The sequence below is a fragment of the Geotrypetes seraphini genome, chromosome 6 (assembly GCF_902459505.1).
Source record: "Geotrypetes seraphini chromosome 6, aGeoSer1.1, whole genome shotgun sequence".
NCBI classification, from domain to species: domain Eukaryota; kingdom Metazoa; phylum Chordata; class Amphibia; order Gymnophiona; family Dermophiidae; genus Geotrypetes; species Geotrypetes seraphini.
In genome coordinates, this window is record NC_047089.1 from 206,131,239 (window position 1) to 206,146,315 (window position 15,077).

The following is a 15,077-nucleotide window of genomic DNA, read 5'->3' on the forward strand; positions in this document are numbered from 1 at the left end:
GTACTGCTTGCCTGGAGAGTTATCCAGGCGCCGGCATTGAATAACCGCAGTGCCCGGACGACTTCCAGGTCTGCCGCCAACCCCTGGACCACCCTTGCACTAGCTGGAGAGTGTCACGATTATCTGAATAGATATTTGGCAGTGCTACTTGACATCTGCCCCAGACCAGCACAGCACTATTTAACTGCCCTCTGTCCTTCTTGGGGGAAGGTGGCATATACAGTGCGTAAAAAAATGGACAAGGAGTTTAGATAAGATGAAATGTTTTGTAATCGTACTTCTGTTTTCAATCCAGTCCATCAGTGTCATCAACCAGGGAAATGATGGTGGCAGTGTCCACCAGACTGTGAACGTCAACCATCAGAACAACATTGCTAACATCGATACCAATGCTGGGTGGAACTCCTGGAACTCTGTGTGGGACTACAATACCGTGAGTGCTCATACAGATTTGGCAAACAGCCTTCTAATTTATTAGTTTTGAAGTGTATTCAAACCGCTAAGTTCTTCACTAATATCTCAGTGATAGATAATAAATATCCTAACTGTTAACAGACAAAGTGTTGGATTCCATTGGCATAGTAAAGGGGGATGGGGGGAGGGGCGGCCCGCCTGGGTGCCATCTTGGTGAGGGCACAGGCACCTATGCTCGCCATCCCCTATTGTAGATGGTCTATATATTTGGTAGGGAATTTCTAGCAATAATCAGTGGTCTCTTTTCATTTGCAGGGTTTTATCGCTATCAGGCCATTCGCAAAGAAAGCCTGCTATGTTACTGAGATGAACAGAAAAGTTGTGCCCAGTCTCCAAGAACTTGCAAAGGTTATCAAGGAAAATAAGGTAACATACATTGTATCTGTGTGTTATTTCTAGCTGATAGCTTCTCGCTTGGATATTTTAGTAATAGCAATGGCTTCCAATTAACCAACGCTGCGCATTCAAGGCCCTAGTAATAGCACATAAAAGAATTTACGCCGCCTCCCCTGCCTACATAGAATCCAAGCTAACCCTGTACACCCCCACACGCCCCTCTCCGCTCGGAAATGAAGAAACGCCTATGCATCCCCCCAGGAAGGTTCCTCCTATCAGAAACCACCCGCAAACGCTCCTACAACCACTTCATCCCCCAACTCTGGAACCAACTCGCCCCGCAAATCAATTACAGAACTCATTGATGACCTTCCGGAAAGCGGTAAAGACCCTCCTCATCAACTAATATTACAATCTCAATCTATCCCTCACCCCTCCTAAACTCCCCCTCCCTTCTACCCTATCTTCTCTATTCTGAACCTCTACTTAAATTGCTGTATAGTCCTTGTACTTAAACTACTGTATAGTCTTTGTATTGTCCAAATGTACTCCAGTGTGAATGTTTGCTTGTAGGCCGTCCTGAGCTACTGGGAGGACGGGCTAAAAATCTAAATAAATTAATTAAACCATAGCGACATATCATTGTCTGAAAAGAAGGTTAGACATTGCACGGCCGTGCTTGTAATTTACCAGTTTCCAGAGCTGTTCTTGATATGTATCCTATAGCCAAAAACACAGTTAAGTGAAAACAAAAAAGTAAATCTATGATCTCCCTTTCACCAGAAACTGTAATAGATGTGTTGTGTACTTCACTCCAGTCAATGCACAAACCTCACAGTATGCACAAGTACATTCAAACTGAAAGGAGGAAAAAGCCTCAGAAAAATAGTGTTCACCAGCTGCAACAACAGCTCAAGGTGAGACCGATAAATACCTCATTGGCATATTTAAAAGACCCTTCCTTATAAATATAACTCTTTATTGCATTGCACAGAGTTATATTTACATTACATTACATTAGTGACTTTTATTCCGCCTGTACCTTGCAGTTCTAGGCGGATTACAAAAGATCTAACTGGACATTTCCAGGATCGTTACAATTTTTGGGTTACAAGTGAGATAAGAAAGTTGGATAATTCTAGGAGAAATTGCGAATTAGATAAGAAATAAGATAATTGGACATTTCTAGGCAATATTAAAGAGGCAATATTAAATAGGATAACAATTAGGAAAGCTGGACATTTCCTGGAGCTTTACATTTAAAAGGAAGGGTTTTTAAAATATGCCAATGAGGTATTTATCAGTCTCACCTTGAGCTGCTGTTGCAGCTGGTGAACACTATTTTTCTGAGGCTTTTTTCCTCCTTTCAGTTTGAATTTAGTTGTACCTGCTGTGAGGTTTGTGCATTGATTGGAGTGAATTACGCATCTATTACACTGTTTCTTGATATGTATCCTATCGTTGATGCAAAAAGAATATTTTTAAGAAGAAAATTATTTGTTATTATAGTACAATCAAAAAAGTACCTGGGTACTAATTTCTCTAGTACCTTCCCAACCTACTGCCATTGCCTTCATAACCACGAAAAACGCCCTTCCCATGGGACAGCACTCGTGAAATATGGTTCTTGAAAAAATGCATTGAACATATGGGTATAATATATAAACAAGATTGCTTAAGAAACATTATCAGAAGTATATATAACAACAAAGATAATGTCATATAAAGATCTTTCAGCCCACAAAGTCTGTAGCTGCTCCTACCTGCAGTATATAAGTTAAGGATATCTTCCAGCTGTTACCTGCAGAATATAATTCTTCTTCCTAGCTAGGAAATGTAACCAAGTTAACCCATAGCCCATACTAGGAAACTGTCACCTTCCTCCAGCCCTGAGTAAAATCTGAGGGAAAGAGTCAGTCTGATGATTGTGGAAAGATTCTCAGACAACTTTCATCAAGTGAGGCAATGTTTTAAACATAGAAACATGATGGAAGATAAAGGCCAAATGGCCCATCTAGTCTGCCCATCCGTAGTAACCATTATCTCTTCCTCTTTCCGAGAGATCCCACGTGCATATCCCAGGCCCTTTTGAATTCAGACACAGTCTCTGTCTCCAGCACCTCTTCTGGGAGACTGTACCACGCATCTACCACCTTTTCTGTAAAATGTACAGTCAAACCTCGGTTTGCGAGTAACGCCGTTTGCAAGTGTTTTGCAAGACGAGCAAAACACTCCTGCAAACTTTGACTTGCAAACTGAGCATTGACTCAATATGCGAGGCCCCACTCCACCCCGGGAACCGGCTTGGCACCCCCCGCGGCCCACCCTCTCCGAGATTCTCATGAGATTCTCAGAGGGTGGAGCCAGGAGGCCTTGAGCATGTGCAGATACTCAAGGCCCCACAGCAGCCCAACGCAGATCAGCGGCAGGTGCAGCAGGCTCTTTCGGCACCAGCACCGGCACGCGTATGTCCTTTGGGTTGGTGTGTGCCAGTGTCCGCTCAAGGTAAGGGTTTGGGGGTGGGCTGCAGGGGATGCCAAACCGATTCCCGGGGTGGGAGCGAGCAGCACCAGTGGCCTCGGGGGCAGGGGGCGGTCTTTTAGGAATGTGGAACAAATCATCCAAGTTTCTCTTATTTTCTATGGGGAAATTCACTTTGATATATGAGCGCTTTGGTTTACGAGTGTGCTTCTGGAATGAATTATGCTCGCAAACCAAGGTACCACTATATTTCCTTAGATTACTCCGGAGCCTATCACCTCTTAACTTCATCTTATGCTCTCTCATTTAGATTATTGTAATGCCCGTATATGTGGACTTCCCAAAAAGTCTTTATGCGCATTGCAAGTAGCTCAGAATGTTGCGGCAAGGGTGATTGGAGGTATCTAACGTGGGGAGCATGTTTCCTCTTTATTGGGTGAACTACACTGGCTGCCAGTGGCTTGGAGGATCCCCAAGCTTTACCGAACGTAGTGGCTACTTTACTTGCTTTATATGTGCTGTCTCTATCCCTGCATTCTCAATCTCAGCAACTGTTGATCGCTCTATCTATACGGATCGTAGTTAAGGCAACTATTTGTTCCAGGGTTTTTACTGTGGTGGGTCCCCAGCTATGGAATGCCCTTCCAGAAACTGTTTGTCAAATTTCTTTTTTTTTATTTTTCCAGAAATGTTTAAAAGATTACTTCTTTCAGAAGGCCTTTTAAAAAAAAATCTGTGAGGGGTTTTTGACATTATTGTTGGTTTTATATATATGTTTTAAAGAATTTGATTATTATTTAGGGGTTTTTTTTGCATGTAAGATTGTGTATTTTGAGAAAGTTTAAGTGTGGTATGTTTAGTATTTTAATGTTAAGGTGTATTTGTTTATTTATTTTATGTGTGGGGTTTTGTTTTTCTGTAACCTGCATAGGTTTTTTGGATATGTGAGATATAAATATTTTAAATAAATAAATCCTTCTCTTCATTGTTCTGAATGCTTTAGAATCAGAAGGGACCCGCTGATCCTCCCCCACGCTCCCTGCAGTATACTGCCACAAATACCCTCGCCAGTAACGTGGCCCAGTTTGGAAAGCCCGTGGAGGCCTTGTGCAGAGGAATTCCTACTTATCATCCCCAGGAAGTACAGGGTAAGTACTAGAAGAACTCTGATAACCCTAATATATACTCTAATCCCGACCTTCAGACTCTTAATCCTAAACCTAACTCTAATCATTCTTCACCCTCATATTCCTAAACCTAACCATAGCCATAACCCTTACTTAGACTGACCCGCACCTTCCTAATCCTAGTCATAAACTTTACACTGACCCAGTGGCATACCTAGCATATGTGACACCCGGGACCCATCATTTTTGACAACCCCCACCACCACACACACACATCTGTATGAAAAACATGATTTTTTGTAACAATCCACACATCGCACAAGAGTATACCTAGGAAAAGGCAGCATCTTACATACTGCATCTTACATACATACTACATCAATACACCCATTGTAAAACTAAACAAGCCAGACTAGTAATGTAATGTAATGTAATTTATTTCTTATATACCGCTACATCCGTTAGGTTCTAAGCGGTTTACAGAAAATATACATTAAATTATAAGTAAGAAAGGTACTTAAAAATTCCCTTACTGTCCCGAAGGCTCACAATCTAACTAAAGTACCTAGAGAATAATAAAGAAATGAAAAGTAGAGATAGAGGTAAAATAAGAAAATAAGCATTCTAACAAGATAGTACAGATCAATCTTGCACAGTCAATGCTAACAGAAAACCATGTCTTTTGAACACACAGAAACACTTTTGCCTAGTATGGAATATGTCATCACAAACTAATCCCTCCCCCTTTTACAAAACTGTAGTGCGTTTTTTAGCCACGGTGGTAACAGCTCAAACGCTCATAGAATTCTGAGCATCGAAGCTGTTGCCACCACGGCCGTCGCTAAAAAACGTTCTACGGTTTTGTAAAAGGGGGGGGATAAAGCAGAAATATGTAGATAAAGGTTAAACTGGACAACCAAGAAGCTGGACTCTGCACTCAATGCAACACCACAGAAACAGATACACTGACGCGTGCCCCCTAATATTCTGTAAAAGAGAGATAGCAGATGTAAATTTGAAAAAAACAGAGAAATAGAAACATGATTCCATATAAAGGCCACATGGCCCATCTAGTCTGCCCTTCTGCAATATCCTTTAACTCTTCCTCTCTCTAAGCGATCATCACTTTACAAATTAACAAATAACCTCCCCCCCCTTTTATGAAGCTGTGTTAGGGTTGTTTTTTTTATTGCAGGCCGTGGCGACAAAAGTTCTGCCACTCAAAGAATTCCTATGAGTGTTGGAGCTAATATCGTCACGGCTGGTGATAAAAAAGCCTAATGCAGCTTCATTAAAGGGGGTGGGGGTGGGGTGGAGATAAAACAAAAATGGAAAATAAGATAATACAATTTTATTGGACTAATATATTTTTCAATTAGCTTTCAGAAGCCAGTACCTCTTTTCTCAGGTCAGAAAAGTATACTGCTGTTACCGTATCTTGTCCTGACCTGAGGAAGGGGGTTTTGGTCCCTGAATTAGTCAAAAATGTATTACAATTAGTCCAATAAAAGGATCACCTTATTTCCATTTTCTATTTATAAATATTTATCCGTGCAGAGGTGCATCAAGAACCCGCGATGACTTCGGCTGCCGGTCCACTCCCTTCAACGTCACTTACTTTTTCCGGAGCAGAGCCAGCCACGGGGTCTTCATGCACCTCTGCACGGCTGCAGTTCCACCCCCCTCTAACATCACTTACATGTTCTGGAGCAAAACCGGCAGATGCAGTCATCCTAGGACTTTGCTGCACCTCCCCACAGCTGCCGACTCTGCTCCAGAACAAGTAAGTGATGTCGGAGGGGGTGGACCGGCATCCACGGGGAGGTGCAGGAAGGTCCTGTGGCAGAGTAGGGCAGGAAGTTTCAGACCCAGGTTGCCAGCTGTATACCCCCTTGGGGTATGCTCCCGGGGTGGACCCCCCCCCCCCCCTTGGTATGCCACTGCACTGACCCTCACCCATCTAATCCTAAATCTAACCTTAACTATAACCATAACACTTATATTCTCATCCTTTTTTTAACTTACCATCATACTCACCTTCCAAATTCTAACCTTAACCATAACTAATGTTCCTCACCCTCATACTCAACCTCCTAATCTTAAACCTAACTCCAACTTTAACCTTTACACTGATCCATAATCCTTAATCTAATCCTAACAATAACCATAACCCTTGCTATAACTGTAATTGTACCCACCCTAAATAATTTATAGCCTAATCCTTCTAGCCTAATCTAAACTCTGTTATCCTAAAAAATGACATTTGCATCTGTGAAAAGCCACAAAAGTCAAAAGGACTTTGGGGAAGATTCTCAAAGCTTCATGATAAAAAAACGATGGTATATTACCCCGGTTTTAATGAGCAAATATACCAACCAGAGTGATGCTAGCTGTTGGAAAGGATGCGGTGAATGAGGTACATTTTATCATATGTGGTAGGAATGTCAAAAGGTGCAGAAATTTTGGGTGCAAGTTTTTGAGTATGTAAGCAGATTAATTCAGGTCCCACTTAAGCTTAATCCTGAAAGGGCACTATTGGGAGTAAGAATAGAAGATTTAACATTTTCTCGATCTAAACTTTTGGACTTGGCTTCATAGCCGCTAAACTGATATTAGCCCAGCAATGGCGAATGTTAAATGTACCTACTCCGAGAGCTGTAAGGGAATGCTTAGGAATAGTGTGTGAAAAATATAGACTTTCGGCCATCCTAACTAACCAATGGGCAAAATTGAATGATATATGGGGGAGCTATATTGAATTGGAAAAATAAACTTTTGAAGGAACTATTTGATTATTTTGGATTTGGAACCAGGTCTCTTGGGAGGGGGGGGGGGTGGTGAGATAGGGAACGGGAATGTTTAAACTTTAGCATTGATAAGATGTTTTATTTTTATTAGTATAACAAATGCTATGAAGTATATTCAACTTTAATTGTGTTTAGTACTGAATTTATTGTATTAAAAATATTAAATAAAGAATAAAAAAAAAAAGAATGCCCATAATATCTGAAGCTGTCATGGAACCTGGTAGCCCCTTTCAGTTTCACTTTCAGGAAAGAGGGTGGGGGAGAGCAACCCAGTGCGTTTAATAAGGTATCATAGCTTAATTCCTCCAGTGGTCAGCTGCTCAATCAGACAACCCTGTTGTACCCTGGACTAGAGTTGCCAGATTTCCTATTTGAAAAAAGAGGACGCCTGGCCCTATCCCGTTCTGTCCCCCCAGTCCCGCCCTGTTCCGTCTCCAGCTCTGCCCCATTCCTCCCACAGCCCTGCCCCCACACGAACCTCCCCGAGCTCGAAGGCCACATTTGGAAGACTTTGCGCATGCGTGGATGTTGACGCAACGATATCACATACATGTGTGCATGCATATGACATCATCACTGTGATGGCCACTCATGCGCAAAGGCTTCCAAATGCGGCCTCTGGACTCAGGACTTCCAAAACCCGGAGAAACTGCTGGGTTCTGGAAATCCCTCTGGGCGCCCGGACAGTCTTCTAAAAAGAGGACATGTCGGGGTTTTCCTGGATGTATGGTAACCAGTGTTCCCGCTAAGCTGCGCTGGCGTGCGCTGGCGCACAAAATATTACATCGCAGCGCACAAGTTTCACGTCACAGCGCACACTCGAGCGGAGGTGAGAGGAAGCGGCGGCGGTCTGCCCTGATCGCCTAAGATGCAGCAGCGGCGGCATCCCCGTAATTTACGGGGATCATGAAAGGAGCCGCCGCTGCTGCATCTTAGGCGATCAGGGCAGACCGCCGCCGCTTCCTCTCACCTCCGCTCGAGTGTGCGCTGTGACGTGAAACTTGTGCGCTGCGATGTAATATTTTGTGCGCCAGCGCACGCCAGCGCAGCTTAGCGGGAACACTGATGGTAACCCTACCCTGGACATTCCTGAAACAGATCTACCATATTTTCACACATATAACGTGCGCGTTATACGCGTTTTTACCTACCGCGCATACCCCTCGCGCGTTATACGCATGAGCGCGGTATACAAAAGTTTTTCTACATAGTTCCCACCCCACCCGACGCCCGATTCACCCCCCCAGCAGGACCGCTCGCACCCCCACCCCGAACGACCGCTCGCACGCGCTCCCACCCGCACCCGCGATCGGAGCAAGAGGGAGCCCAAGCCCTCTTGCCCGGCCGACTCCCCGACAATATCGGGCCAGGAGGGAGCCCAAACCCTCCTGGCCACAGCGACCCCCTACCCCCACCCCGCACTACATTACGGGCAGGAGGGATCCCAGGCCCTCCTGCCCTCGACGCAAACCCCCCTCCCTCCAACGACCGCCCCCCCCCCAAGAACCTCCGACCGCCCCCTCATAAATGCTTTTATTAGAAGCTTATGGCTTGCCCACTAAATATCCTCCCTTCTGGAAGACACAGCAGAGAGTCTAATAAGAGCCCACGAGATAAAAAAGTTTTTCTACATAGTTCCCACCCCGCCCGACGCCCGATTCACCCCCCCAGCAGGACCGCTCGCACCCCCACCCCGAACGACCGCTCGCACGCGCTCCCACCCGCACCCGCGATCGGAGCAAGAGGGAGCCCAAGCCCTCTTGCCCGGCCGACTCCCCGACAATATCGGGCCAGGAGGGAGCCCAAACCCTCCTGGCCACAGCGACCCCCTACCCCCACCCCGCACTACATTTCGGGCAGGAGGGATCCCAGGCCCTCCTGCCCTCGACGCAAACCCCCCTCTCTCCAATGACCGCCCCCCCAAGAACCTCCGACCGCCCCCCCAGCCGACCCGCGACCCCCCTGGCCGACCCCCACAACACCCCCACCCCCCTTCCCCGTACCTTTGGTAGTTGGCCGGACAGACAGGAGCCAAACCCGCCTGTCCGGCAGGTAGCCAACGACGGAATGAGGCCGGATTGGCCCATCCGTCCCAAAGCTCCGCCTACTGGTGGGGCCTAAGGCGCGTGGGCCAATCAGAATAGGCCCTGGAGCCTTAGGTCCCACCTGGGGGCGCGGCCTGAGGCACATGGGCCCAACCCGACCATGTGCCTCAGGCCGCGCCCCCAGGTGGGACCTAAGGCTCCAGGGCCTATTCTGATTGGCCCACGCGCCTTAGGCCCCACCAGTAGGCGGAGCTTTGGGACGGATGGGCCAATCCGGCCTCATTCCGTCGTTGGCTGCCTGCCGGACAGGCGGGTTTGGCTCCCGTCTGTCCGGCCAACTACCAAAGGTACGGGGAAGGGGGGTGGGGGTGTCGTGGGGGTCGGCCAGGGGGGTCGCAGGTCGGCTGGGGGGGCGGTCGGAGGTTCTTGGGGGGGCGGTCGTTGGAGGGAGGGGGGTTTGCGTCGAGGGCAGGAGGGCCTGGGATCCCTCCTGCCCGTAATGTAGTGCGGGGTGGGGGTAGGGGGTCGCCGTGGCCAGGAGGGTTTGGGCTCCCTCCTGGCCCGATATTGTCGGGGAGTCGGCCGGGCAAGAGGGCTTGGGCTCCCTCTTGCTCCGATCGCGGGTGCGGGTGGGAGCGCGTGCGAGCGGTCGTTCGGGGTGTGGGTGCGAGCGGTCCTGCTGGGGGGGTGAATCGGGCGTCGGGCGGGGTGGGAACTATGTAGAAAAACTTTTTTATCTCGTGGGCTCTTATTAGACTCTCTGCTGTGTCTTCCAGAAGGGAGGATATTTAGTGGGCAAGCCATAAGCTTCTAATAAAAGCATTTATGAGGGGGCGGTCGGAGGTTCTTGGGGGGGGCGGTCGTTGGAGGGAGGGGGGTTTACGTCGAGGGCAGGAGGGCCTGGGATCCCTCCTGCCCGTAATGTAGTGCGGGGTGGGGGTAGGAGGTCGCCGTGGCCAGGAGGGTTTGGGCTCCCTTCTGGCCCGATATTGTCGGGGAGTCGGCGGTCCTTCGGGGTGGGGGTGCGAGTGGTCCTGCCGGGGGGGGGGCAGGGCAGGGCGGGTAAACGGAGAGTCGGGACAGCGCACGGAGAGTCGGGGAGGGCGAAAGGAGAGTCGGGGTGGCCAGAGGAGAGTCGGGGCGGGCGAAAGGAGAGTCGGGGTGGCTAGAGGAGAGTCGGGGCGGGCGAAAGGACAGTCGGGCAGCATGCGCGTTATACCCGTGAGCACGGTATACAAAAGTTTTTATACATAATATCGTGGTTTCTGCGCGCTATACCCGTGTGCGCGTTATACACGGGTGTGCGTTATCTGCGTGAAAATACGGTACATAAAAACATTTCTTCCTGTTTGTGATCACTGTTGGAGGATTGTTGGGCCTTCCCTAGTCCTGCCCAATACACTCCCATAACATGGCTCCTTGCTATTTGGGCATATTACTGTGTTGGGTACCCTTTTCTTAGGGTTTCCAGTTGTCTGGATTTGCCCGGACATGTCCTCTTTTTAGAGGACTGTCTACACATCTGGACAGCTTTTCAAAACCTGGCACTTTGTCCAGGTTTTGAAAAGCTTCCAGCTTGGGACCGCATTGGGAGGGCCATCAGCGTGTGGATGCAACACATGTGTGGATGCAACATGTGTGGATGCAACATGGTGACATCACATGCACATGTGCATGCATGTGGCATCATTGTATCACATCTGCGCATGCACAGATGCCGTCCTGATGCGGCTCTGACCACAAGGAGAGGTTGGGATGGAATATGGCGTGACTTGGGTGGAACGGGGCAGGCCTGGATAGAACTGGGCGGGCCTGGGGTTTTTTATCTTATGTATGTTTAAAAAAAAAAAAAAATCTTTATTCATTTCAAATCTTAAATCAAATACAATATTGACATTTATCAATTAAGCTTTCAAATACACTTGAAATCCTATAATTGATCATTATAATATAAAATATTACCCCCTCCCTTATTTATTTATGAAAATGATTTGTCTCAATTATAAACAAAAATACCCACCTCCCTCCCCCCCCTTAATGTCTTAAAATTTTTATACAGGGAAGAATATTTTTAATGTAATGTAATGTAATGTAATTTATTTCTTATATACCGCTACATCCGTTAGGTTCTAAGCGGTTTACAGAAAATATACATTAAGATTAGAAATAAGAAAGGTACTTGAAAAATTCCCTTACTGTCCCGAAGGCTCACAATCTAACTAAAGTACCTGGAGGGTAATAGAGAAGTGAAAAGTAGAGTTAGAGGAAAAATAAAAATAAAATAAACATTTTAACAAGACAGCATTGATCTAAATACTTTGGAAGGTAGAAGAGAGGAGAGAAAGGAATAGAAGCAGAAGGGGGAGCCGTTAAACAGTAGAATTCTGGAGAAATTTAAATGATAGAAATAGAACAAAACAAAGACAAAAGGCAAAACAATAGATAAGATTAAAGATAAATCATAAGCTGGAAAGAAAAATAAAATAAAACTTTGTCTTCAATCCACGGTTTCAGCGTCAGTGACAGTATTCTATTAATGGCCTCCACACATCTTGAAATTTGTTATAATTTCCTTTTTGGACAGCTAGTGTCCTTTCCATTTTATATATATGGCATACAGAGTTCCACCAAAAACAATAATTCAGTCTATTCCAATTCTTCCAATTGTAAGTGATCTGTTGAATGGCAACCCCAGTTAAAATGAGCAATAACTTGTTATTATTAGATGAGATTTGTTTCTTAGCCTTCATTTCTATACCAAATAAAACTGTGTCATATGATAATGCCACATGATTTTCTAATAGGGAATTCATTTGATTCCAGATTGATTTCCAAAATTCTAATATATATGGACAATAGAATAACAAGTGATCTAAAGTCCCCGCTTCAAGATGACAATGCCAGCATTTATCAGATTTAGAGCTATCTAATTTTTTTAAACGAACAGGGGTCCAGAAAGCTCTATGCAGCAAGAAAAACCACGCTTGTCTCATAGATGCAGACATTGTACATCTCACCCTCCAAGACCAAATACGTGGCCATTGAGGTGCCGTAATTTCGTGCTTAATCTCAATGCTCCAAATGTCTCTAAGACCATTCCTTGTTTTTTTGTTTTTTTTTTTTCAATAATCCAGATATTAATTTGTACCACTGTGCGGCCTGGTGTCCCAGAAAGTCTGCTTGAAAGCACTAACTGTTAATGTGCACTAACTCATGAAAAATACAGTTTTGGAAAGTGGAATAGGTAGAGAATTACATTACATTACGGATTTCTATTCCGGGTGGGGACTGCAACTTGCAGTTAAAATAATCATTACTGTACATATAGAGGTGTAGCTAATTGCCTTCCATATTATCTACAGTGCAGTTAACATGCTTTCAATCCTGGCATGGTATGTTTTTGCACCTAACCTAGATCCAGAATCCTAGTGCACTTTCATAAACAGGCACTTGTGTATTCAAAGGTTTAGTCAGTTACTATTCAGTGATATTAAGCATTTTGGTTTTTAAATTGTTTTGAAGGTGGAAGCTTCCTTGTTCAAGGTGGAGGATGTATTAATGCTGAAATCCTGTGGCTGCTGGACATTAATCTCTGTGGTGGAATAAGCATTTAAGAGCATCATCTTGACATATTTTGCATGTATAATTCCTACCTAATGATAACATTAGGAGAGGTTTTATTATTGTTTATGATTTTCACAAAGTGCCGTTGTTTTTTGGTGCAATCATCCCAAGTTTGTGAGATCATCATTAACACACAATAAACATTTGGAAAAGTTGTGTTTTGAATGCTGTCAAATATGTTAATAAAATTGTAGTCCAGAAGACCCATGTAATGCAAGTAGAATCAGTGAAAAGTCCAGTTCCTGTCCTGTTGTGAATATTTTGGTTGAATCAATTTAAGTTATCTGCAAAGGAAAAGTGAAAGAATTAGGGAGGTGGAAGGAATGATGAATGATAGTTTGAGGCCCAACCAAGAAGAGAATGACGTGGAGTTATGATACTTACAAATTATTCCACACTTTTCCTGACATTTTTCATTTCATTTCATATCATTGAAATGACAAGTGTCAAGAAAAGTGTGGAATAAATTGTAGGTTTCTTGGCTCCACATCATTCATTTCTTGGATTGAGAACTTTTCAGAGGCCTCCTGTATTTCTCAGAGTCAAAGGTTGGGTGACCATAGCCCCACTATGGGTTATGGGTTTGTTTATTTGAACAGAACTGAACTGCTTCACCTTCATAAAGCTGAAAATCTACCGCCTGCTCAAAAGGAGGCGTTAGCGGCTAGCGCGCGGGGCAATTTAGCGTGCACTATTCCGCACGTTAAGGCCCTAGCGCACCTTCGTAAAAAGAGCCCAAAATGACTAAAAACGTACTTGTTTGATAAAAACCTATCTGCTCAGTAACTCTGCCTCTTTGGAGTTTTTCTCTTTTGCTGTGCTTTATCTATTCCTGGTATGTATGAAAATATTTGCTTTTATACTTCCTTCATAGGTACTAGCGCCCATTGAGACAGAGAGGGAAATTCCTTAAAGTACCTGATTAGACTTTTAGCCATTGTATAAGTCAAATTTTCAATTGTTTTGTAAACTGCTTCGAAGCCAGTGTGGTGATTTAGCAGTATATAAACACTGCATTAAACTCAATTCAATATACCATCTACAAAAATCAAAGCCAAAAAACAAAAGTGAATTAAATCCAAATAATCTATAAATCTAAAAAATTAAAAACAAAACAATTTTTGTTTAAATCTTGTTTAAATAGTTGCCAAAAAACCAAAAAGATGCATCTTAACCATTGATCTGAATTTTACATAAGATAAAATATTTATGGGGGTTTCTAAATAAATAGTAGTAGAAGCTGTTATACATACTGTTCCACAAGGTAGGGGTAAGACCCAATATTCCACAGTGAAAGCAATCCAAACGATGAGAACAAGAAACTGGATATGGATGTTCTGAAAGATGATTTATTATTCACTCTTCACAATAAAATCATAAAAATACAAAGAATAAAACCAAGTTAGTAGTCCACATGTAATTATTCTACTGGACCCTACACGGTCCGTGTTTCGGCAAACACGCCATCCTCAGGGGTCCAGTTGGTAAGGGATCACATATAAAAATGTAGACTAAAAACAAAGTGCGTGTCTTTGAGCAGATAGCCATAGTAGCGTGAAAAAATCGCATTGGTTTTATTCTTTGTATTTTTATGATTTTATTGTGAAGAGTGAATAATAAATCATCTTTCAGAACATCCATATCCAGTTTCTTGTTCTCATCACAGGGGTAATAACACTAAAATTTTAATGTCTAGTTTTGTCAGACTGCATCTTCAAATTGATCAGGTAACCGAGATTCTGATAGATGGAACCAGGAGTGTAGCTGCCATTAAGTGAGCCTGGCAAAATACCTAGAGCTGCCCAATGGTAGGGGCTGCCTACACCCAAAACCTCCCTTCCTCTCCCACCCCATGCTTGGGTCTGGCATTGCTGCATCTTCTCATTCACCCACCTAAACTAAACTAAACCTTAAGTTTATATACCACATCCTCTCCACAATTATAGAGCTCGGTACAGTTTACAAGAGTTTAATAAAGGAAGGAGTAGCATAGAGGGGTTGGATGTTGAGTCCAAGGGGGAAGAGAACATTACAATTTTGTGAAGAGCCTAGTTTTCAGGTGCTTACGGAATAATTGGAAGGAGCCCATATTCCGTAGTGGGGAATAAGATTATTCCAGAGCTCTGTGATTCTGAAAAAAAGAGATTTGCCCAATTTTCCCGCATAGAGGATACCTTTTAGCG

General features: G+C 44.4%; 1 protein-coding gene across 1 annotated transcript in view; it reads left to right on the top strand.

The window, feature by feature from the left end:
• LOC117363020 (gastrokine-1-like) overlaps positions 1 to 13,050 on the top strand; it is a 73,716-nt gene extending 60,666 nt beyond the window's left edge. Inside the window, exons 3-6 of the mRNA XM_033950176.1 lie at positions 296 to 433; positions 730 to 840; positions 4,295 to 4,439; positions 12,793 to 13,050. Coding sequence (XP_033806067.1) covers positions 296 to 433; positions 730 to 840; positions 4,295 to 4,439; positions 12,793 to 12,884 — 486 coding nt within the window. The 3' untranslated portion in view covers positions 12,885 to 13,050. The remainder of the gene's footprint in view (positions 1 to 295; positions 434 to 729; positions 841 to 4,294; positions 4,440 to 12,792) is intronic.
• The last annotated feature ends 2,027 nt before the right edge of the window (positions 13,051 to 15,077 follow it).